This window comes from Dermacentor variabilis, chromosome 8 (genome assembly GCF_050947875.1).
Source record: "Dermacentor variabilis isolate Ectoservices chromosome 8, ASM5094787v1, whole genome shotgun sequence".
Taxonomy (NCBI): Eukaryota; Metazoa; Arthropoda; class Arachnida; order Ixodida; family Ixodidae; genus Dermacentor; species Dermacentor variabilis.
The window spans coordinates 142,025,131-142,051,049 of NC_134575.1; the positions used below are offsets into that span (position 1 = coordinate 142,025,131).

The window sequence follows — 25,919 nt, forward strand, 5'->3', positions numbered from 1 at the left end:
CAACAGCACCTTCATATCACAAGGCCTGTGCATTATGCTCTTAAAGCATAATGCACCTAGGGCACGGAGCAAGAAATATTTAGGAGTGGAAACTCCGCTGTTTGCGGCGACCAGAAAAGGTCACAAGCCCGCGGAGCCGTTATCGTGCTGGCGGCCTGGAAAGATATTACCGCCGTTGAGAGCGCGCCGGAGTTGGCCGGAGCCGCCTGCCCGGGTGCTGCATTTTTTTTTTTTTTCGCTGCGGCTTCTACGACGCGCTGCATGGCGCTGCCACTGTATACGGTTCCGTCGGCGCATACAACAATTGTGACTTTATCTGGTCGCCCACGCTCGCTCACACTGACTGGAGTTTCACCTCCTAAATGTCTTACTCCGTGACCTAGGGCTGAAGTTTTCACTGCGAAGCTGGGTGTGCTGAAAGGGGTGAAGTCAAAATCACTGTGGATTACACAGAAGCATTCATATTAGATTCAATGCTGTTAACATGACATCATAAAGCAGAGTGTGCAGGCATTCTATCATTCAGCTGGCTTTGGCCATGTACTGTGGGTGCGAAAGTGAGCCGAAAAGGATGGTGACTTGATCCGCACTTCTCGTTTGTGTGGAGGTGGGATGGGGGAGCAGCGAGGTAATGTGATCTAGCAGATGCTAAGGGAAGAAGGTGGATGTGTACCTCCTCCTCTAGCTGCATCTGGTTGTCAGTGGAGCTGCACACACATGCAGCCTGTGTGCCCTAGCTTTGAGGTAATTTGTGGTGGGTGCAAAGTTTGAGTGAGCTGAGGTGGCCGTGGCTTCAAGTGTGCTGTCTTCCCGCCAATGTGAAGATATTGTTGACATAGCACAAACCGTATGGATTTACTTGAAATCTGCGCTACATTCCGGGTGGATGACAATTTTCTTGTTTATTGTCAGGTGTAACAAAGTAAATATAACATGTTCATTGCAATGAATATTGCATATAATGCAGGTACTTTTGCATTGGATGCAAGATCTAAATGTACTAACCATTGTGCATCCATCTATTACGCCAGCATGTACTGGGACAAGCTGAAGGTTTCTGTGAAGAAATCCTCACTCAACGGCAGCCACAGTCGGGGACCCGGCTCTGACATCCTCATCACCGAGCTGGAGAAGATCCGCCGGCTGAGCTTTCACCCGTACCTGCTGTGGCCACTGGCTGTGAGCCCCGTGCAGAACATGGATGACATGCTGATCGTCTTTGAGTGTGTCCACTTCGGCAGCCTCTTCGACGTCCTGCACAATGCACAGCACCTCCTTGCCCGTGGGCCCCTCGACCACAGTCGTCTGCTCCTCGTGTTGCAGCAGGCATGTGAGGCGCTGCTTTTCCTGCACAGCAGGCACTGGGTGCACGGATGTGTGTCCTCGCACTGCATCTACGTGGTGTCACCGTGCCTTGGAAAGCTCGGAAACTTTGAGTTTGTGCAGCGCAGGTAGGTGTTTAGGTTTCTCTTGTAATGTACCATGTTGCTCGTAATGTTAAGAAACGGGGTGATAGCGGTGTGGAGTGAAGAATAAATGGGTGTAGCTGATATTCTAGTTCACATTAAGAGAAAAACGAGCTGGGTCAGCTGTATGCCAGGGTGTCGAATTGAACCAAAGCAAAACTGGAAAACCTGAGCTAAGCCACTATTTTCAGCTGTACCAGAACCGAAGCTACATTTTCCTGCCATCTTGAAACCAAAGCTTAACCAGAATGTTTTGCAGGAACTAGTTCAACATATCCAGCCCAGGGTCGTTGCTGAAATTCTACAAAAGCAGATGATGCCTCTTGGGTCAATTCAGTGCAGTACATGGTGTGTTGCTACGGGAATAGTTGGGTGGCTCACCACACTCATGTCATTGGCCCACTGACCTTTACGCATACCCGGCTCAGCTGTACGCTGTGCACGCAGTCGGCGCTCACTGTTTAGACAAACTGTCTGGTGCTGTGTCGTCGCAGAAGATACTGCTTGTGTTCAGGGCATCTGCTGTGTTCAGGAACAGTTGTGAACTGAAGCGGAGCAGCATCGTGTTCCGTATGAAGTCCAAGTGCGATAATATCCTATTGTGCCTAGTGCACTGTATGCTTTGGGCACGAGAGAAAGCGTGCGAAGGTGAGCCGAGGAGCATGACAGCTTGAGGAGTACCGTTTTCCCATGCGAGCAAGGGGGAATGATAGGAGGGGAGGGAGTTTGAGGTAATGCGATCAAGCGCACACGATTGGAAGGAGGGGGATAAAGTGGGGGGCAGGTTGGTGCACATCTCTTTTTCTAGCGGCTGAGTGCATATGCTGCCTGTTTTAGACGTAATCTGGCGCGCTGGCACGAGTGAGTGTACCAAGATGGCGTGGCCTCATGTGCGCTGTCTTCCTGCGCAATTAGTACTCGAGGTTGCGTAATTTTGAGTTTCAGAGACTTGTTGAAGCGAGCAGTAGACAAAGCATTGGTGTAACAAGCATGTCACGCCTCCTCGGGCATAATCTTCGTTGGCCCGCCATGCTCCGTAGGCAACATTGGTCACCTCACCCAATAAACACCGACAAGCACAGGTGCTCGGTGGTCAGTCATCATCCATCACCACCACGCTGCGGAGCGTCTGCCTAACGGAGGGTGCCTCAAGGCCTCTCTCATTCATGAACCCGGGCAGAACGTCCCAATTGGCTCCCCACTGCCGGTATGTTTCATGAGTACCGTCCCACTGTAGGCGACACTATCAGTCACGGGAGCGGAGTGGATGCGAAAGCATGGCTGGGTTCACTTTGTAATGCCGATGTGAAGATCAAAATGAAGTTTTTTCCTCATTCGGATTTGCTTTTTCCGATTGCGCAATAATTAGGAAACTTGCAGCACCTTCTGTGTAAGAAAAATCCATCTACAACTGTGCTAATTTGCATAAATGGTTGAATTTCAGTATAACAAAATTTCAAGTAATGATGCATACTGAAAATTTTACTCACTTCATTTATATTGAGATATAACTAATATTTTCTCTTTCATGGGTGGCTGTGTGCAGTTGCGTATAAAATCTAATCGAAATAAAAGTGTGCTCATAGTGGCGTTAAGTTCCATTGGACATTGATAGCAAATAAAAAGAAATTATTCTGCCAGAAGTATTGTTGAACCAATATCGGTTATGCAGGGATTCAACTGTACAGTCATACATCAGTGTAACGAACTTGGATATAACGAACTATCAAACATAAAGTGAATCTGAAATGCCAGCATGTAATGAATCGGCAATTTCATCAATTTGACACGGGCTAATTCAACCTTTTCAGTCATTTGGTCCCGGCCGGCACCCATGTATCTCTGTGGGCCCAAACTTTTGTTATTTTGATCATAAAATTTACCACCACCGGATAATTTGGACTTGAGCAGTCAGCATGCGCCTGGCCCCTATGCTGACTCCGATGACGATCCCTTTGGCAGCATCTCTCTCAGTAGAGCTTATAAGGGACAGAGAATGTGTTAGGCAGATGTCTTCTCGCAACGAAAATGCTTATTTTTAGCCCACCTTAGGAAGGTTTTCATGCAATAACCGTCGCTCACAATGTTTAATTATGGTATTTAATAGGGTTGTGACAATACTGAATAGTATATTTCGAATCGCATATCGAATCAAGAAAAGAAAAGGTAATATCGAATCGAATATCAGAAATTTTTCCCAGGTTAATGCTTACAAATTTTGGACAAGAAAACATGGCTCTGCACATGCTTGGGAGTCTCCTGGCATTGCACAACAAGAGTGTAGCAAGCTATCAGCAACTTGGGTGCATAGAAATCAAGACACAGTACAGCACAGTCTGCTCTTATTAAAGGGAACACCAAATTAGTATGCTAGCATTGATTACAGCTGGAAAGACTTTTTATTATAAATACATTTATGTTGATAGAATGAAGTGCTTTTCCCCTCTGAAACTAACGAATTAGTGACTTTATGCTGTACTGAATACCAATGAGGTGCTCAGTTCAATACAGTCAAACCCAGTTATATCGAACTTGCAAAAAAGCCCCTATCAGTTCGTTATAGCTAGGGCATAATTCGATATAAGCCTGCAAAAGAACTGGACGTCGTAAAAGCACATACCATTTATAAAAACATTTTATTGATGAAACTAGCTTAGTTTCGCATGAAACAGTCCTATATCTTCTTCCGCCTGGGCAACTTTGCTGTCTGCGACATTGCGCACTTCTCCAGTATCTAAAAAGTCGAAGCAACCTCCACATCGCGCAGAGGCACCGGACTAGTGCGAGTGCACCAATAACCTCGGTGGATTGGCCCAAGAATCGTCGTTGCTTTCCTCGTTATGCCTGCTTTCACTCGTGTTCGGTACGATGTCGGTAATGTAGTCTTCGTTTTCGGGCTCTCCTGTGGTCGTGACACCACCGTCCACACTACCAAACTCGTTGACCGTTGACCCGTCAGCGGCTTCCAGAAATTGTGGCAGCTCGCTCCAAACTTCGGCGACATCAGCAATAGCTTCTGTTGATAGCAATAAGCAGTTTTCTGATTGCGACTACGAGTGATGTCTCTTGCCCCACACGACTCATACCGGCGCAGTGAAAATCTTGGCGGCAAGGTACGCTGCTTCCAATTGTGTTCTTATTCATCGCAGCTTTAGTGTGCTGGGAATAAATCTGATTTTTCCAAATGAGAGAAAATAGTATTTCTATATGAAAGCACAAAGTGCACGGTATTTTACCTTTTTTTTTTCATGGAAAACGGGTGCGCGTTACAATCGAGCAAAATATGGTAATATTGGGTTTAATAGCTCGTACAAACAGGCAGGTACAGTAGTAGAGCAGCAGCTCCCAAGTTTGTTTTATGCGACGACATTGTGTTGCTAGCTGACAAGCAAAGTGATATGCTAGGCCTGGTGGACATCTCTGGACATATTATCTGTGGACAGGAAGGCGAGAATTTAGGTCTGAAATTTAGCATTAAAAGAATTAAGTGTTATGGTATTCAATGAAAACAGTGAACAGAACAATGTCAGTTCAGTGCCAGGAAATACCTTGGGTAAAAGAATATAAATACCTTGGTATATGATAAACGAAGGCAATAGATATGTGGAAACAGGAAAAAAACAATAACAGCAAAGGGGAAGAGAAATGCAGCCATAATGAAACAGAGTGCTATGGGGATACAATAGGTATGACGTGCTCCGGGGTATGTGGAAAGGCGTAATGGTTCCAGGTCTTAAATTTGGAAATGCAGTTGTTTGCTTGAAATCGGCTACAATCAGGACTCGATGGCAACCAAAGGTCAGTGGGATGCTTCGCATGGGGTGCTCACGGGAGGACTACAAATGAAGCTGTGCAGGATGATTGGGCTGGACAAGCGTTGTAAGTGAGAGAAGATGACAGTAAAATGGATTATGAAGAGTGGCTGAGGAATATGGAAGAAAGTAAATGGGTTGGAAGAGTTTTTCAGGTGTTTGTACAGAAAAAACATTGATTCACAGTGGAGGAAAAAGAACTAGGAAGCTTACCAGCAAGTATGCGGCCTGTAGGGTGAGCAACACAGCAACAAAGAACACCAACCAGAAAGTCAGAGAGGCTGAGGTAATCTCATGGGTGGCTCATGGAGGCCCAGGTCGATGCCAGTGAATTCAAATGGAGTAGATGGTAACCCAGTGAGAGTGTTTAAGATTTGCGGTACTGGCAAAGCTCACAAGATGATGTAGAGCGACGCTGGTAGAGAGGGCATGTCAGTATAATGTAGTCGCACTAGATACGGTCTAATCTCGTGGAAGCCAAAGTGCCTAGCAGTAACATCACCATGAAATGGTTTTAAATGAAGAAACTGGCACTAACATGGATTCATGGAGAATCAATGTAGAATTCACCTTCGTAACTAGATGGGCAAATTTGTAATCAGGTTTCCAGTGGAATTTGTGCTGGCTTATTTACAAGTGGAAGGAGACTCATATGGCGAGAGCCTAACCCGCAATCTCCCCACGACAATCCCCCTCTAGAAATTGAGCTGTGGATGTATTCCTCCATCCACTCTTTTGGGCATTAGCACATCTACTAAACCCAAGCTTGGGAGTAATATATAGCAACACATGGCTACGTTCTCTTGACTTGCATCTGCCCTTGTGCAATAATTTTTTTTTAACTGAAAGGAGTACCTGGAAAGTATTAGCACATTTATTTGCTTTAGTGGCTGATATCTTAGTCAGTGGAGTGAATGAAGTTGCACCATGATGGTCTTGCTAAATGGTTTAGAGGATTGCATGGAGAAAGGGTAAGGGGGGTGTGGCAGCTAAGTGACTGCAAAGACCAAGCCTATCCCATGCCCCTACAACTTCTATTTGTGATATACATCGCGAGAACAGTGCAAATGTGATAGCTGACCATCCTACAAACTAAATGCACCTTAATTTAGCCCTGTTCATGTCACAAGAAAAAAATTGTCATGCATTTTATTTTTCTGTGCGTCCAAATGAAGCCTACATATATTTAACCTCACACTCAATGGCAGTTATGCATCGCTTCATTTAAGGTTTTCCTTGGTTTTCCTCTTGCAGGGAAAAAGGGGCATCAGGCTTCTATCATGGCACAGAATGTGATGTAATAAATGATAGCTAACATGAACTTTCATGTGTGGCCTCCGAGTGAAGATAGGTGCTCTGAAAAAGAAAAATATGTGGCATGCAGCAAAAAACAAAATTGGAAAAAGAAGCAGAATACATCAGCTTCCATTAAGCGCTGCTCTCTGAGATAACACTAGGTGACACTGCACTACAGTGACACAGCTGTCTTGACAGTCACATGGGCTAGAGCAATGCAGAAACGATTCAGTAAAAACAGAATGAAGGTTAGGGTAACTTATGTGAACAAAACTTTTCTTTTTATAAATATGCATACAACGGAATCAATGAAATTAAAGTTAATTTAAGGTTCACTGTGATTTGGAGGTAAGTTTTCTAAATTTCACGCTTTAAAGTTGAAAATAGCCACACTACTAAGTTTCTAACCTTGCTCTAGGAAGTTTTATTTAGCTAATATGTAAACATATATTTTTTTTTGGCACTCGGAACAGCTGTGTCTCGAATATTTGTGAACTACTGCTTTACAAGCTTCAATTTTCATGAAGTTTTGCATGTAGATGCTGCAACAGAAAAGCCAAAGCCATTGGGCGTGCTTGCTAATATGAGCTTTATCTGGCCTTAGCTGAGATTTCATAAATTGCTTAATACAGCCAGGTGTCACATCAGCTTCAAGTTCACCATTTCTTACAAGAACACTTACAATATTGATTGTATATACGCTGAGGCTGCCTTGGATCTTCTGTGACAATGGCTTCAAAATATTTTATGTATGTTTTTTTCTAACTAAATGCCTTGATGATGGCTAGAAGTGTATGGCTTCGAGACATCAAGTGCTAGCCATCTTGAAGATGTCTAAACTATACCTTGACTTAGCGCTAACTGCTTTTAGCCTGGTCAAGCTGTGTCAAGCTAGCGAGTAGGTAACTTGAGCTTCCTGAGTAGTATTTACCCGTTTGTAATATGTGCCTTTTTATAGAGAAAATTGGGCCGGAGATTTCCTGCAAGGTGCAACTTGACACAAAACTAAACCAGCCGTTGCAATGTTGCATGCTTGGCCGCATAACACAAATGTCCTGCAACAAAGGTGACTTTATCATAAACCGTGTGGCAAAGCTGACTTAAGGAAAGTGGCCGCCTTGTGCAAGTTTTTTTTCTTTTTTTGCTAAAAAATTGGTTGAACGTTGAATTTCTACTTAGTTTAGGCACTTTATTGTCATTTCTATATTAGTTTACTACTTTTGACACACAAAGTGGATGCGTATTTAATTCAGGGTCGTGTTAGAACCGGGCAAGTACTGCCAAATGAATCAGCAGCAGGTTTTGTCATTTTTCTGTATATTGTTTAATAATCCAACGGATTGTTCGATAATTCTATCTATTTCATCGGTCCCATGAAAGTAGATTAACGGAAGTTGACTTAATATGCTTATGATGAATATAGAATATAACATAGTTATTTCCATGCTGACTCGGTTAAAGTGCGGTTCGGCTGTATGTTGTAGGTGCACCGCTGCACTACTTAAAGAAGCAAGAATAGTGGTTCAGTTGTGCTGATGTACAAATGGTCGCAGTGAGGATGCGGAGGGTGGTGATGCAGCCTCGTACAGTCCACCTGGTGACGACTTCCTTGATTTCTACTGCCACTGGCTTGCCCCTGAGGTGCTCACTGGCGCTCGTCCCACCAAAACGGCCGATCTCTACGAGTTCTGTGGTGTCCTGTGGGAGCTCTTCACAGGTACGCACAAAGGGGTTCCCGTCTTTCTTTGTAGCTGTCTTCACTGCTGTACTCTGTCTCACCAACTCCATGCTGCAGTGTAGAAGCTGCGGTGTTTTCTGTGGCAGCTGAAGCTACGCAAGAATATGTAGTTTTGCCTTGTAGTTTTTTGACGTTGCCTATCTATAGTACAGACAATTTGCTTCAGCACAAAGGTTGCCTGCAAGCCTCTCAATCCTAAAGTGATTAATCACACTGAGGAGAAATTCCTCACTTTGCATGAAGGAGTGCACATCACATGACATTAATGTTGCACCTTTTTGGGGCAAAGGCACTGATGTAGACATTGCTGGGGGGGGGGGGGATGAGAGACACCTTGCTGCACCAGTACAAAGCATCCCCTCTTGGCTGAGGAGACAGCAGGGATCTTGTCCACTAGTCTAGCAACTTATCACACCGCACTCATGCACTAGCAGTTTAGAGGCAGCTTTAAAATTCCCATTGCCTTTGTGGTCTTGTTCGTTTCACTGTGATTGTTTTAAAATGAAGATTTCTTTGCGAATACTCCCGTCCTTTCCTGACTGTGACTGTTCGGTGATGCTATCTTGCTGAATAGCTCACCCTTTAAAAAAGAATTTAATCATGCACCCGATGGTGGGATTGAACTTTTGCCCCAGCACAGCAGCCCACTGCTCGAACTATTAAACCATAATTACACCTATGCTTCTATCGTGGCAACGCCCACTAGCTTTTCAAGATGATAGTCATATGTGTCGCTGTAGTGGTTAGGATTGTCATGTTGCAAAAAGCGTGATGCGAGGAAGATGGAAGAGATGGTGTGTGGTTATGAAGCACATGACAGTTATATTAGACGGCATAGAGACGCGAAGAACATCTTCAACTAGATCCACACATGCAAAATTGTTCGAAAATAGAAAAAAACTATACAGTCTCACGAGGTTGCTGTTGAAGCCTGGAAGGGGCGACACTGGTAGAGTCCTTTAGATGGAACACTCGCGGGTAGAGTGTGACTGATGTGGCAGAATAGAAGCAGCAACACAGAGCAGGAAGAGGTGAGCGGCCCAGAGCTCGGTAGATGGCATGAAACACAGTGTAGAACTGCTGCTGGCCTCAAAATCACTTGCGGGAGCGCAGTGACCTTTTTCACATGGCCTGCACATGGTTTTAGATCAGCTCGTGGGATACTACGCAGCCTCCTCTATGGAGCCTCTTCAGTAGCTGAAAACTTTTTCCTCCACCTGAGGAAACTTGCCTCCTTGTTTTGGTCCTCAAAATGCATGTTAATCTGTTTTTGTAGTCCTAAGCTCATCCTCTTATTTCCTCCAGTAGTGCACACACATTGTGTCGACGCTGATATGCCATCCAGCTGCATGGTTCCTATGCTCAGGGCATGCTCTACGAATTTCAGTTTGAAATGGGCCGTGTAGATGGCGTAACGGTCCATTGCATGACGCACAGCAGATGCACAGCACCCCAGGAATAAAAAATGATATCGTCGGCATGACATATCTTTGGTCGCTGACTCCCAAATTCAACAAAATTACGTATTTTTCCCATTGAAATTCGTTTCTTCCAATTCCTCGATAATTCTGAAAATATTACAGCCCCTTCCATGTAAAAAAAAAAAAATATGAAAGGTTCAGCGACTACTTGTTTGGACAACAAAAATTCGGTATTACGAAGTGCTGATCTTACTGGCTTTGCTATATTGCGGTCTAACTGTATCTCTTGCTTTTTTCTTGTAATTAATCGGGAAATTTATTTCTTTACATTTGCATGTTCCACGAAACACTGGCAGCAACAAGCATGGTGGCAGGCGCCTAGTGTCATCATCTCACATCAATAACATGATCTGCATTAAGCACTGTTCTTGCTTTCACACTTGCATCTAAAAGAAATGTTTGTTTAGAATTGTGCGGTAATAAGCGATGTGCCAGTATAGCTGACTTCTGTAAGTTTGATCCGGACGAGACTGACGAGACTGGTCGAATTATCTGGTTGGTCGAATTAAAAAAAAGGCAGAAAGAATGCCGAAACACGCCATTGATCTACATGGCAGTATTGCCTTTGAAGTTAGCTTCACCGCAATACGGCCTTGTTATGCAGTGAAGCATATTAAACAGGAAAAGTTGCCACGCTTATGGTACATAACCACCATCACCATCAGTCTATTTTATGTTCGCTGCAGGACGAAGGCCTCTCCCTGCAATCTCCAAAGCCCCTGTCCTGTGCCAACCAATTTCAACTAGCACTCGCGAATTTCCTAATTTCATCACCCCACCTATAGGCTTCTGCCATCCTCGACTCCGTTTCCCTTCTCTGGCACCCATTCTGTAACCCTAATTGTCTACCGGTTATCTAATCTGCAAATTACATGACCTGCCCAACACCATGTTTTTTCTCCTAATGTCAATTAGAATATGGCCTATACCTGTTTGCTCTCTGTTCCAAACCGCTCTCTTTCTGTCTGTTATGTTATGTTACGCCTAGCATTCTTCTTTGTATGGTACATAGTACGTGTTTCTTAAGTTAAATATGCACATGCGCTGTCTCTGGTCTCAGTATAAGCACCAAGGTGCTTAATAAGTTTGTTGGCATACCTACAGAGGTTTAGGTAGATCCCTGCTCTTTTGTTGTCTTAAAGCGTCCCCTTGACTTTCGGCGTTTTTCATCTTACCACCTTCTTTTTCGCTAGCTTTCCCAGAGCACAGATGGCTTTTCTGCACTTCTCATTGTAGGGCGTGTATGTATAATTAAAGGGAAGCTGAAGAGTCTGTCGAATTTAATAAGACGCTCACATACGGATGCGGGAACCTTATAAACCATGTAGGTAAAATTTTGGGGGGGGGGGGGGGGGTTTCGCTTAGGAGCGACGTAATCGTCGGTTAAAATTGCGCTGTAGCTCCTCCCCCCCGTCGAGCGCCGCGCACTGCTGCTGACGCTGACAATGTGAGCGGAGACCGGAAACTGCGGCGTAGTGACGTCAGCACTGGTGTTCCGTTCCTTTGCAGTCTCTGCGACCGTGCTTATTTCTATGTGCGTGCCGTCCTAATCTGCTTCGCTCGACCCTGCATTCCTTTGTTTGTGTGTATGTAGAGTGGTAGTTGACGTGCGCAGCATCAATTGGACTTGTAGGCCGATCATGCCGGCGTTCTGTGCAGCCTACGGTTGCACGAGCATCAGCGGCCGTGGCGATGTTCCGACGTTCCATTAATTCCCGCAAGGCAAAAAGCTTTCAGCTAAGTGGGAGGCTGCTGTGAAGTGAAAGAACTTCAAGCGCTCTAGAACAACAGTGCTGTGCTCTAACCACTTATGTGAAGACGATTACTACCAGAGTTTATCAATAACGCGTGCTTCGGGTTCTTCGTGTTAGCATGCTGAACGGAAGGTGCATGTTTATGTCCCACCAATGACGCAGGTTTCATCACCAAGCACCGCGAATTTTCTATTCGCACATGTGTTGTGAAACAGCCTGCATGCAGCTACCATAACGCAGTGCAAGTGTAAAGTTTGCATGTGTTGGGAAGCCGGCTCATGCCAGGACGCTGCGCTCCCCCTTCTCTCGCGCACATAGAGAAACCGGCGCGCTGATGAAGGTTCTATACTACACGTGCTACAACAGCTGGTAATACTTTTACCGCATTTAAATTGTCTGTGTAGATTGCCGACAGCTTTGGGGAAGCGCACAAATGCCGAAGATCGCATCACCGCTTACGTTCTACGAGGACGCATGCAGGAACATAACACTACAGTTGTTTGCCCGGAAATGTACTCACTGGATCGCTGAGTGCAGCTTAGCAAAAAACATACTCGCCAAAGAACATTTCCAACACAAGGAGATGCTAACACTTCACCCTTGTTAGTGTGGAAAGCACTGCTTCCACCAGCATTTTTTGCTTCTCGGAAAGGCTGGCTCTTCGTAATAGGCTCGTACATGTAGGGACAAGTACCGTATTTACCCGCGTATAACCCGCCCCTGCGTATAACCCGCACCCCTAACTTTGAACTCGGCGGAAAAAAAAAAAAAGAACTCGCGTATAACCCGCACGTTTACCTGAAAAAAAAAAAAATGAGCGCTAGAAAGATGCAACTCACACTCAGTGATCATTTCGTTTTCAGAACATTTATTCAAACGACCGCCACCACGTCACTGCTTATCCGATTCTTAATCGTCGCCGCTCTCACTACTGCCATCCGAGGCTTCATCGCCACTCTCAAAGACGTAGTCGTCCTCGGAACCATCCAGACTATTACTGATCGCACATTTTTTAAAGCTTTTGCGCACCAAATCGGCCGGTATCGCTTTCCACGCATCCACGATCCACTGGCACAGCAATGGAATATCAGGCCTTCGCACGCGTCCCGTCGGTGTGAGGGCGTACATGCCGTCGGCCATCCACTGGGCATACAGCCGCTTCACGTGTGCCTTGAACGGCTTGTTCAGGCACACGTCGAGTGGCTGTAGCATGGACGTCATGCCGCCAGGTATTATGACGAGGTCGGTGCTGGTCTCGGCAAGGCGAGCCTTCACCGCATCAGTGCAGTGGCCTCTGAAGGAATCTAGTACGAGCATCGACCGGCGTGCCAGCAAGGCACCTGGTCTTCGCTCCCAGATTACTCGAAGCCAGTCACCGACTAGGCCACTGTTCATCCACGAATTTTCTTCCGCACGCACAACGATTCCTGGGGGCAGTGGAATGCTAGGTAGCGTCTTGCGTTTGAAAATCACATACGGGCGCAGTTTCGTGCCGTCAGCCAAAGCGCATAGCATGACTGTGCAGCGCAGCTTGGCATTTCCGCCGGTCAGCACGCCGACTGATTTGGAGCCCTTTTTTTCCATGGTCGTGTCCATCGGCATCTCAAAGTACACAGGTGTTTGATCAGCATTTCCCACCTGAGACAGCAAATAGCTGTGCTCCTTCCGAAGTGCGATCACATATCGTTGAAAGTTCAACAACTTTTCCTCGTAGGCTTCAGGAAGCCGCTGGCACATGGTTGTTCGCCGCCGCATAGAAAATCCATGTCTTCGCATGAAGCGCTGAAGCCATCCACGGCTTGCACGAAACTCACGTGGAATGTTCAATTCCCGGGCCAACTTCAGGGCTTCCATTTGCGCCATCTCAGTCGAAACAGCGTGGCCACGACTTCTCTGCTCCTCAATGAACTTCGCAAGCTGCGTCTCGAGGTGGGGGTACGCGCCAGTCTTCGGACCCCGAAACGCTCGCCTGTTCCGGTTCGTTGCTTCGAGACTCTCTTTTTTTCTTCCTCCAGTCGCGAATGCACGACTCGTCGACGTCATGCTGTCTTGCAGCAGCTCTGTTGCCGATTTCTTCGGCAGCGGCTATAATCTTTAGCTTCTCTTTCGCTGTGAAACACTGCCGTCGAGTCGCACTCATGATGCCAAAACAAAGGAGGCAAACAGTGCAAACTGGGGTAAGTACACTAAACAGCGCCTAACGCGAGGCTCAACAATGCTGGCCTTTCGTTGGCCCTTCATCGGCTTGACAAGCGTCGATGACGATGGGGATGGCGGACTACACGGGGAGGCCGCCGCACATTGCGGTGAAGCCGACCCCCCCCCCCCCCTCCCAAGGAAAAAATTCGCAGATAACCCGCACCCCCACTTTTTAAACGCGTTTTTTCACATTTTGGTGCGGGTTATACGCGAATAAATACGGTACATGTACAAGTATAAACCCCATACAAGTGATCTTGCACGTGACAGCGACAAGCGAGGCGATGGCTGTCGCATTCACTCGTCGCCTACAGGCCGAACTCCACGCTAGCGATGGCTGTGAGCAACAACTTCCCGGTATGGGGGCAGCAATATATGCGCGAAACTAGCATGACGCGTGCTTTATCAATTTAAGTTGATGTATTTTACTGTAAAAAGGAGCATAAAATATTTCTGAAGGCCTTGCACTAGGTTGTTATTCTTGCACGTGTAATATTCGATAGTTTGCTCGTTCCGTGCAACAAACAGTAGTATTTGAGTTATGTACATCCAGTTCTGGCTTTGCACTATTGGCTTGTCGCTCATAGAACTTCCGGGCGACTAGTGACGAGTTCTAGATTTCTAGAAACGAGCGACTGAGCAACAACACCGAGCGATCTGTTCAAGCGACGGCCTGTTTTGTCGTTCGAAGCCGTCGCGCGTCTCCGTTGCGCGCAATATCGCTCTCGTGGGGTTTGGACTTAACGCCGAACTCCTCAGAGAAACGCAAGCTCTTGAAATTTTCCATGACCGTCTCAGCAAAACAGCACCAAACTACCTTGCACCGTGCTTCGTGTGTAGCAGCAGCAGTCGGTCCGGACGAACACCATTTTTGACGTCACGAGGCGCCCGACCAATCACAGGCGGAAACGAGGAGCGCGAGCTGCCCTGAGTCTGCTGCTGCACTTTTCGTCGAAGTAAAATCTGTTTGCACTTTCTTTTGCTCAATTTCGATGCAATATTCGAATTCAGAGGGTTGAGAACGATGACGTACTGCTCTTTACTCATTTTTTCCAGAAAAGCTTTCAGCTTCCCTTTAAGGAACGTGTACAAGGCACGGTTAATGGGCTCACCTACGAGACACACATGGTGGGCGAAACAAGGGCTCAAATTGTCACAGCAACATCACCAACAGCTCTGAGTGGCTGCCAGTATGCTTATAAGCATATAGGTGGTTGTACTGTGACTGCAGACGGTGCGTGCATGCCTATGTAATCAAGGAACGCATACTAGGACCCTTGACAATGGCCCTTTTCCATTCTCGGTATACATCACCGCAATGAATTGCATATGCTTCACCGCACAACATGGCTGTATTGAGGCGAAGCTGACCAGCAAGGTTTGAATTATCTGGCAAAGGCCAATTTTGAAATCAAAACTGAAGCTTGGGCCCATAGAAATGTGTAGGTGCCGGCCGGTACCTTCAGTCAGGTGTATTGTATTATTCTGTTTAACTGTAGGTGAATGCGTCGTGTGCAGAGCTTACATGTGCTATATTATTTTGGTGGCTCGATGCAATGTTTATTCAAGAAACTAGATTACTTGAACGGTACCAATGATTGCAGGAACTGTCTTATCTGGACCATGGTCTGAGTGGCTTCTGTGCAAACCACCTTTTTTAGTCTCTAAAGTCACTAAATTTCGCAGAAAGCTTTGCCCAGCATTTAGTGGGCGGCAGCAAGTACCCTTCCAGTGGCTGACAGCACCCTAAAAGAGGGAGCAGGTGTGCATGCGAAGGCTCCCTACTATTGGGGAGGCAGTGGCACCGCCTATCGTGTGAGTTGGCTTTGAAGCCGATGTACAGAGCAAACAAAATTCCCGATGGTGCGTGCGTGCAGAGGAAGTGCCATGGGGCTCGGCCGAGCGTGCTGCAGTGGAGTGCGCAGTTACGCAGGAGCGCCGAGGGCTGTCCCACCGGTCGGAGATCCCGCCGCCACTGGACACTTTGGTGCACACGGCCCTGGCACTGGACCCGGCCGAAAGGGTCACCGACCTCGAGGATGTGTACCAGGCGCTGGCTGCAGCTGTGCAGGAGGTGGGCACTGTGATGCTTGTGCATTGCAAAAGCTCTGGGTTTCTGTCTTGCACAAACAGTGTATGTTCATTAATTTACCTCTGGTTAATTCGATTGTTCGGTTACCTCGATCCCAACAGAATGCCCTAGCCGGCGACCATACAATTCTGTGGGACTAAACTTTAGTTATTTCGATACTGAAATTGGCCTTCATCGGATAAATTTGAACTTTGGTGGTCAGCATACACGTGCCCTACCCCAATGGTGACCCCGATGGTGATCACAGTAGCGGCAGGTGGTGCTTAGGGTGCAGTGAATGTGTCGGAACACACGTCGCCTTTCATCGAAAGGGCCTGTATTCAACCTGCTGCAACAAGCTTTAAAGTGAAAATGGTAGCTCACATTGAATTATTAACGCAATAGCGTTAAGGAGCTCGTGTCACAGAAAAGCTGGTGTCTGCAGCGTTGGCCATGAGCGATAAATCACGGAAGGCACTTCATAAATAAAAAACAACTTGCAAGATGGGCTGGGTGGGAATTGAACCAGGATCTCCGGAGTGTGAGACGGAGACGCTACCACTCAGCCACGAGTTCGATGGTTCAAAGCGTGACAAAAGCTCCTCTAGTGAATGCGCTGTTGCCTTAGAAATGTGCCGTAGAAAGTTATACTGCGGTGTATATCGGTAATTATGAGCATGTAAATTACAGAAGCCGCAGTTACACGAGTAGCGAAGTACGTTTCCACTGCATTTCTTCTGCGCTCTGCGCACACGCAGAGCCATCTTGTGGCAAACGCAGTGTCCTCCAATTGTGTCCTCCAATTTTTATAATACAGTCGAACCCACTTATAAAGATACTAGTTTTAACAGTGTATTGGATGAATGAATGAATGAACAACCTATGCACCATAAACTTTTGTCTGTTCTATTGCAAAATAGACCGCTTACTGCAGTGCTCCCATGCCGCATTGTCTGTTATAACAATTAAATCTGGCTACTGGAAAGCAGGTAACGGTATGATGGCACGTAATGGTATGAATGCTTGAGAGATATTTTCTTTCACTGCTCACTTTCATGATAAAAAACACAGTGACTCACTATGACGGAATTCAGTGTCACATTTAACCCCTTAAGTGTTTTGTTATTTTGACCAAAAGTGGTCTTGTCTTTCTTTCTTTTTAATTGCTCATTTTCAAACTTCACTACATCGAAAACTCTTCTAAAGCTTTTCCAGCCAATTTGCTTCATGATTTAAGCGCAAGAACCTCATTTTACAGCCACACTATGCAATATCTATGACTTGTCATTGCCGCAACGGTACAGTTAGAAGCGAGGAAAAATGCTTTATTTTACTGTGTTTCAAAATCACCTATTCTGCAAAGCAAAGAACTTTACCGAATAAAGTTTTTCATACATTCTTGCAATTCTAAGGGAGGTCACGAAGTGTGTGAAACCTTATGTGGCACGGAACAAGGCAGACTGGTTCGCCACATCGCTTGCACCTAAACCTGAAAATGATCAGGGCCGCTATATTGTAGCGATGCCTTTTTCAATGCTAATGTTTTTAGGCACTTTTCGTATTTCGCCCCGTTCAATGCTCTGCCCCGTTAATGAACACAAACGGTGCTGAAAGGCATTAGCATCGAGAAAAGGCATCGCTATAACATCGCGATCCAGAGGACTCTGATCATCCTCATCATTCGAAGAAAAAAACTCTTGTGCATCGCTTTAATTCTTACTTTCACTGTCACGGTCGAGCAGCGGCTTCCCTCTGCACGTGCGACTCAGATGGGAGCTGTCAGTGGCAGATGCCATCATTCCTTATCTGCCAAAAGGCGCAAAAAATGTGTGATTTCAAAATGACAGCCTTTGAGCACTGTGAAAGTGCTACCACCTGTGTCTAGAAAACAAAGACCGTGACAAATCCTGCCCTCCACTGTTGACGAAATGACTGCTATCTATGCTGTAAAACATGAAGACTGAATCAACACAGCAGTCAACGCATTGAAGAAGCATTGACATCTACCCACTGAACCATTTATGTCCCATAGATGTCCATAAAACATCCAGTTTTAGGCATTACTTATCCTATATATGTCTATATTTGTCCAAACAACATTACAAATACGCACTATGGATAATCTAAGTCCCACCCAGATCACGTTGCTGTAACGTTAAAAGGATGTCGCAGCTGGACATAAGTGACCTCTAATAGACGTTCCTTTTAGGGATACAGGAGGTTCATAAAACATCTAATGGATCTTTCCTGTTCCGGCTATAATGAACTGCATACCTGGAAGCATTAAAGCAGATGTACTATCAAATACAAATGAAATGCAAAGAGCAGAGCATGTAGCCAAAGCATAACTGAACACATAGTGTGCGGCGTCGACCAGCCATCATCGTACACGTGCATCCGCTTGTGGTTTCGACGCGGAATGCGGGGCTACTTGCCCTTGTGCAATTATGTCACCTTTATTTTGTTTCAAGCTTGTATTCTCACCCCGCCATTGCAGTGCCATTCCTGCCTGCGATGACTGTTAAGGCGGCTAGCACTGTTGTTGCTCCTCTAGTGCAAGACATTTTTGGTGCTACTCAAATTATGATTAGACGCTGGCAGCTTTGACGGTGGTAACAAAAGCAAAGCAACGGGTGATAGGAAACTGGGTGCACACCAGCTGTATCATGCTACAGATGCGGCGATGTTGCTAGCCACCATAACCGTGTATTGCGAGGTGGGAGTGGCACTGCCATGGAGAGATGAGAAAACAACTTTCGGACAAAATGCGGCTGACATTTGTTGCAGTATGACGAGCAGCACTGCACTCTGTGCGAGAACCACATGCCCAGATTTGTGCACAATGACTGGCCAGCGACATGCACTGTATCTTTATAATTATGCCTTCGGCCACACGCTCCACTGTTCGCATTTCATTTGTCCTCGATGGCACATCTGCTGAGGCACATCAATGCCACTATTGTCGGCAAGTAGCTTGTGACCTTGTTTGAAACGTTTTGTTAACGTGTAAATGTCAAAATATAAATTGCAACACTCATGAGGTATCTTATTATTAACGAAATCATTAGATGGCTCATGGATAGAAAAGTCTGATGTCTGGCATTATGGTACCAAAATTCAATAGCAACCAAATTTTGGGCTCGAACTCTCGACTTTTGGTGTTAAATAGGGCAAAGGGAATTAAGGCACAGTTCATTAAGGTAGAGTTAAATAGGGCACTAATGCACAACCTTTGGTGGGAGTCGAACCCACTTGGAGATATGGGCGAACTACCAATATCTCCAAGTAGGATTCCAATTGACATTGTGAAGGTTGAGAGTGGAACCCATGACCTTTGAAGGAAGTTGGATTCTCGACCTTTGGTGTTAAGGCAAAGTGAAGGCACTTGAACCGACGACCAAACACGGTCAAGGTTGAGTCGAAAACACTATCTTTGGTGATAATTAAGGCGAAGTTACTTAAGAGATAGTTAAATAATTTGAACCCACAATGGCCGGTGTTATTTAGAGTAAAGTTAATTAAAACAGCATATAGGGGCAAATTAACTAAGGTAGTTAATTAAGGAAGAGTCAATTAAGACACTCAGACTCTCAATCTTTGGTGGGAGTCGAACCCAGGACCATGGGTGTTAGGGCAAAGTTAATTAGGGCATATGTAATTAAGGTTGAGCTTCCACAACATATTGTGTTAATTAGGGCACTTAATTAAGGCACAGTTGATTAAGGTAGAATTAAAGACACTCGAACTCAACCTTTGGTGGGAGTCAAATGCACTGCATTTGGTGTTAATTAGGGCAAAGTTAATTAACAATTGAAACCACCACCTTTAGTGGGAGAAAACAAGCAATAGGAAATGCATTCGAACGATAATGACAAGTAATTTAATGAATGTCTTGGGAGTGCCCGGGTTTCGCCTTCATCCTCATTAGTGTATGCTAGTGTTACTGTCAACTTTTGTGTATAGTCCTAGCGCTCATCAAAATGTAAAAACTGGGCTCACAAAATCGTATATCTGTATTATGATCCTTGTGAATTATTGCACATCGTGCAATGGCTACATGAAGAAAGTGAGTTCATTAAGCAATAGGTAAAGCACACAAATGAGGCTCAATATCTTATCAACATTATTTTGTTTTTATACAATTGGTAAAGCTTTATTGCAAAGATGATTGCTACTCAGCCACGCACATGTATGAAAATATTCATTGCAAATTCTAGCTGTATGCAAACAGGTTAACGGGGATACTTAAAAAAAAAGAACTTCAATAAAAATTCTTGAAGAGACAACTTCACTGAAACAAAAGCAATGAGGAAAAAATGTTAACACTCAGAAAATGACTAACAGTCACAATGCCACAGTTATGCTTAAATATTATTAGTAGGAGGTAATGATGTCACTTACAAATCGAATGACCAATAAATTGGCAGTGGCTTAGCTCAACTATGCCGGGACATACGTAGCGAAAGCTAAGGCATAGCATGGTTAGCCTTGGTTAATCTTGATTGCAAGTCCAGGTTAGTCTGGTTGTCTAGCTATGTTGCGGCGTTTAGCCAGTCGTTCGGCACGCTGTTCGTCTGTTTCATGGACGATTCGTTTCCTCTTCATCTCGTTCCGATGTTGGTTCCAGGCCTTCTCCTGATTATCAGAATTGTCGCTGTCCATACTGCCGCCTCAACTGTGGTTGTGGCGCATCCGAGCTCTTCTTTTCAATCCCCCAACATGTTATCAGGTATGCGACACAGCTGGCGAAGCGAGCGGAGGCGAATGCAACGATGAGGAACGTGGTGTGACGTGATGTGCCTCCTTGGAGCACGGCTACGGCGAAACCGCAAGTTTGCGGCCAGTAAAGCTTCTTTTGCTTTAAAAGCGTATGACATGCATGCCAGCATAGGTCAGCGCACTCACTCACGCTCACTCGCACCAGTTTTAAAGGTGTGAGTGCAAGTGAGTACCGGAGTGTGAGCGGAGGTGAGTGCGAGTGAGTGAGAGCGGAACTGAGTGCGAGTGAGTGTCAGTGAGTGTGAGTGGAGGTGAGTGAGTGCTTGTGAGTGTGAGTGGAAATGAGTGTGAATGTGGTGCTCGTGAGTTAGTGGAGGTGAGCGTGAGTATGAGTGCTGGTGAGTGTGAACATGGGTGAGAGGAGATGAGCATGAACCTGAGTTATTGAGTGCTGGTGAATGTGAGTGAGCGCTTGTGAGTTGAGGCGACTTTGGATATGAGTGTGATTGACGGTATGAATGTAAGTGCTCGTGAGTGTTAGTAGGCGTGAGTACGAAGGTGAGTGGGTGAGCATGAGTAGACGTGATTATTAACATGAGTGAGTATATCACAGCTAGCACAACAATCGAAGATGTTAAAATTCCCTTTAAAAGTGGGACGCAATAGTGTAAACGTGCTGCGTTCGCAGTGGAAATCATTGGAGGCGGTTGTTGGCGGGACCCTATCGAAGAGAAAGTGGATGCAGCATCGAAGGCACGTGCACATTCCGCATCCAAACTACTTCTTCACATAAAACCCTGTTTAGGAACGTGCGCACCATTGACCGACAGTGGCGTAATGGGTTAACGTGCTGGTTTCGCAACCCATAGTTCCTGGGGTCGAAACCCCAGCCCGCAATTTTATTTTCAGGTTAACATCTATTTATTCATTGCCTTTAAACAGAAATTTTCGCTTATGGGCAACAGACGCCGACAACGCCGACACCAGATTTTCTGTGGCCCCGCGAGAAACAAAAACAAATAGCCATCTTCACGACTCAGGCTGATGAGCATGCCACTAGAACTCGACCAAGTACTTTTCCGGTGATCGTAGGTGTAGCAAGAGAGGGGGCTAGCTGGTGGGGGGTGGGTATTTTAAAATTTTGCCTTTATGGTGTATGTATTCCGCATGATTCAGCGAACTTCTCAGATAATTTTCGGGGTTTTACTTTCCAAATCTACGATATGATTAAGAGGCATGCCACAGTGGCGGACTCCGAATTAACTTTGAATGCTTTGGGTTCTGGTATTCGGCCTCCATCGAAATGTGGCTGCCATGTCTGGTGATCGGACCCATGTCCTCGAGGTTAACAGTGCTGCTTTAAAATAAAAGCCACTTGTCAGAACCACAAGAATAGTCTCAAACGATAGCACAAACACAAAAGCCAACGAATTCTATTACGCTCAGTTCGACGTGCCTACTGGTGTAAATTTTAGGATTACAGGTATTTTGGGCTGTTCACCACGTTTGTGATATTTCCACCTAAAACTGCTTTGGTAGCAAAGTGAAATAAAATCTGCAAAATGTTCCAATGAACTAGCTTATTCTGGGCTGAAAAAAACTAAGCGTAGAGGCTTGTCTCCTCATCCCGAACGCCTTGCGGGCTTCCTCTCGTCGCTTGACATGCGCCCTCCCAGTATCGGCACTCGGGAGGCGTAGAGCAGCTTCCATAGAGTTGTGCAAGTTGAGTCATTAAATAGTAAGTTCTGCTGTTTGCGCATTTGTTTTTATTGTATTTTATATTCTGTAATACTTGAGAAACAATGAGAGAGCGCTGTTAACCTGCCCAAAGCAAGTGATTTTAGTGCATTTCGGCAGAATATCTGTTTCTTCATTTTTTTTCTTTTTTTTTTTTTTTTTTTGGTCGCGTTGTGTTGGATGTCTGCTGCTAGTCAGAAGTGATTTGAAGCCAGGGCACCTTCTCCAGCCCTGTGAAACTTCCACGTACCACAGTGCTGTAGTTTATACAGTTTTTTCATGTTCTAGGCATTTATTGGGCAAATGGCTCTTCCGCTGAATCCTCATTGTTAGGCGGGCCAAGGGTGCAAAAATATTTCCTTTCCTGCAGCGAAAAGAATGCGGATTGAATGCGCTCAAGCGGGCAAACGGAAGTCGCGTAGCGTTTACTTACTCATTTAGGAACACTGCCGATCTCACAAGAGCTCATTGCACGGAGGGCATACATATATATACAAAAGAAGCACAATCAAGTAATTTATTCAATGGAAAACACTAAAACACTAGCAGAATTAATACATGAAATTGTTAATAGCAGTACGCTTGGTGTGAGTAAAAAATAGAAATCACGAAAAATACAATGACAGGATGCGCGATGGTGCGATCAGATTATTCAACCAAAATTCTGATACAAGTTTTTAAAAAAGATTGTTCACAAACTGTTCAGCATGTTCATTAATTTCCACCACAGCTAATGTTACGCTTCATTTGTGTGGCTGCTGTTAGTGCGGGCGCAAAGCGCAGAGACATTCAAAATCAGGCATGGGAAGATCTTTGCAGACGGCGCTATAGGACCGGGAAGAGTAAACGCTCTACTGAGCCGCAGAGGCACGACTGTTCGAAGTCACGCAAGCCGTATGTGTGAGTGTGTGTGTGTGTACCAGCGGCGCCTGCTCTTCCTTCGGATGCTATCCCCTTCTCCCCGTCTGCCGACACGACAAGTTGGCGCCGGGTGCTTGCAGGTGCATGCACAAGGCGGTTATGCCCATTTATGGTCCAATCTTGCACCTGCGTTCCTGATTGGAACAAACCGTGCTAGGGTGACCTAGAATACCGGCAGGGTGAAGCTTTTTCGGAGAACTGCCACGCCGCCGCGCTGCTCTGCCGCACCCACGAGCTTTCTCTGCTGTGGAAGCTGTGTCAAAGCGGCGGGCGTCTGCTTTGAGCTGATATTTGGTTGCTATTAGCCAACATTGCAATAGTTTAGCTCCTATAATATATGACACAACTACAAGATAATACTGTAGTGACTCGTCACACAGAGAATGCGTTTGTATGCTCTAAATACGGGGATTTTTTATATTTCCTTCTATGCTTGCAGGTTTGTCACCGCAATGGTGCGCATTTACAGAGCTGTTTCTGGCACACATTCAGCGTGCACTTCATTGTGAGTGGAGGCATTTAGTTAAGTGCGGCATGATGAATGTGAACGTGCTGCAAATAGAATAAGCACAAGATGACGTGCATAGCAACTATATTTGCTGATCAATTAATATGTAGTTGTAATCACATTATAAGGTCGTAAACTTTTCACATATTACTGCCATTCAAGGCAATATAGCAGTACTGATATTTAAAGTGAATAGAAATATTTGCAGTGCATCAAGGGTGGTAATTTAATGCAAACACACAAAACATCGTCACGCACAATAAGTGCTTGCTAGTTTGCGTAACAATCCTGCGTTAGGCAATAACTCTTATCCCACTGACGTTCCATTTGCATATGATTGCATGAGACAACTTACATGTTGATGATTTGTTAGAAGGCTCGCAGGTTATGTAACTTTCGCATAATAAATGTGTAAACAACTGGGCCAGTAATGGTTATATATTCATTTCAATCTAGAAAAAAATAAATTTGTGTATAAATAGAAAATTTCCAAAAAAGAGGAGGCGCCGGACAAATGCAGATGACGCAGATGTAAGATTCAATGCTTCTGGCGGGTTGGCCGGATGTCTCCGTGTCATATCACCTCCAGACCTCGTTTCTTTCTCACTTCTCATTGACCTATCATACGTAAAGTAAAGCCCCTGCACCTTTTTAGTCATACGGCATAATCTTAATGTTGTCTCCACATTACATCATCACTTCCAGTCTCCTAACCTTTCTCGCTTCTCATATTGAGCTATCATACAGTGTAATGGTGTCCCCACATGGCATCATCGCTCCCAATGTTTTTTTACTTTCTTCTCTTCGCTCATTCTGCAGTTACGCGCCTCCGCCGAATCGCTAGGCATTGCATCGTTGCATCAATTCAGAGCCAATGATGATTTCAAGCTGATGCAGGTGGTGCAAAGCCAGAAAACGTGGCTTGATCGAAAGGCTGATAGAAGAAGGCAACCAGTCCGGTGCAGAACCGGATCACGCTGAATGCGTGTCTCACTAAAGTGATGAAAGGCTCATTTTTTACATTTGCGGCTGTGTGACTAGGAAGTTTGTTCTGAAAAGAGAGTGTGAACACTGTCGCGATATTCTACTAACCAAGAAAGAACATGTTAGTCATCTGAACGCAGCTGATTACACATGTCCAGCTGCAGGACAAGGGGGACTTGCTGTACCCGTCTGGCCATCTCTTCAGATTTATCAGAGATATTGAGAACCTTTTGACAAGGTGTTTCAGTACTCAGGAGCATCACGAAAATGTGATGAATGCATGTTATTGAACTCATCAGGAAAAGGCGGAAAGTTGCGGTTGGGTGCCCCATTCGCGACACTCACTTGCAGCTGAGATTATTGCTTTCTATGTAACTACTCTTCGCCATTTTTTTTTTTTCAGTCTTTGAAACGCGCAAACTCTAACCATCATGAACCTTCAAAATACCTGAAGTTAAGCTGCTGTATGTGAGGCTGGATTATTTTAATGTTTTAAACGTTCTCATCTATTGCACTTTCTATGGTGAAGCCATCCCAGCACCTTGGATGGATATTTTTGATTGATGTACAGTGATCCCTGTAGAAAGACACAAAGCCGATGCATGACTGACACCAGCATACTCCGATATGTCCACTGTGTACCTGTTTATAATGAATATTTGTTGGCTCCTGTTATATTTTTGTCAGGTGCGGAACATGGGAGATCTCTATATTTGTTGATTGTATTTATTGTTTATATAGAGCAGGTTTATGTTCCTGAACAATTTTCTAAGCTTTGTGAAATAACATTTACATTTGTATACAAATGTAAATGTTATTTCACAAAGCTTAGAAATTGCTGCATAAATGAAACAACTGCCGAATCAGAAATACAGCAAGCAATGTATACATTGCTTGCTGTATTTCTGATTCGGCAGTTGTTTCATTTATGCAGCAGGAATGCTAGTATACCTACGCCTTTAATTCTCTTTCTGTGGCATTCCTTTTGTGTAAAACCTTGTGGAATAAAGTTTACCTGGCATTGCTTTATTTCAAAATTCTGCATTTAATACAAGCTTTGTCTAAGCATGGTGAAAGTCGTCACTGCACGCTATCTCTGAAGTGAAATAAGCTAACCTGATTATGGCGCTACAGCCGTCTCTGCTCTTTATCTTGTTTCCTGTAAGCTCTCTCTTTTGGTGCTCTTTGGGTAATAAAGTACTAGTCGAGGCTAACAAATTGTTGAATGAAGAC

At 45.1% G+C, this 25,919-nt stretch overlaps 1 protein-coding gene across 1 annotated transcript in view; it reads left to right on the forward strand.

Moving 5' to 3' along the window:
• The window catches only part of LOC142591590 (inactive serine/threonine-protein kinase TEX14-like), a 79,081-nt gene that overhangs the window by 32,840 nt on the left and 20,322 nt on the right, over nucleotides 1-25,919 (forward strand). The window contains exons 6-8 of the mRNA XM_075703899.1: nucleotides 1,032-1,451; nucleotides 8,128-8,291; nucleotides 15,624-15,820. Of these exons, the coding sequence (XP_075560014.1) occupies nucleotides 1,032-1,451; nucleotides 8,128-8,291; nucleotides 15,624-15,820 (781 nt within the window). The remainder of the gene's footprint in view (nucleotides 1-1,031; nucleotides 1,452-8,127; nucleotides 8,292-15,623; nucleotides 15,821-25,919) is intronic.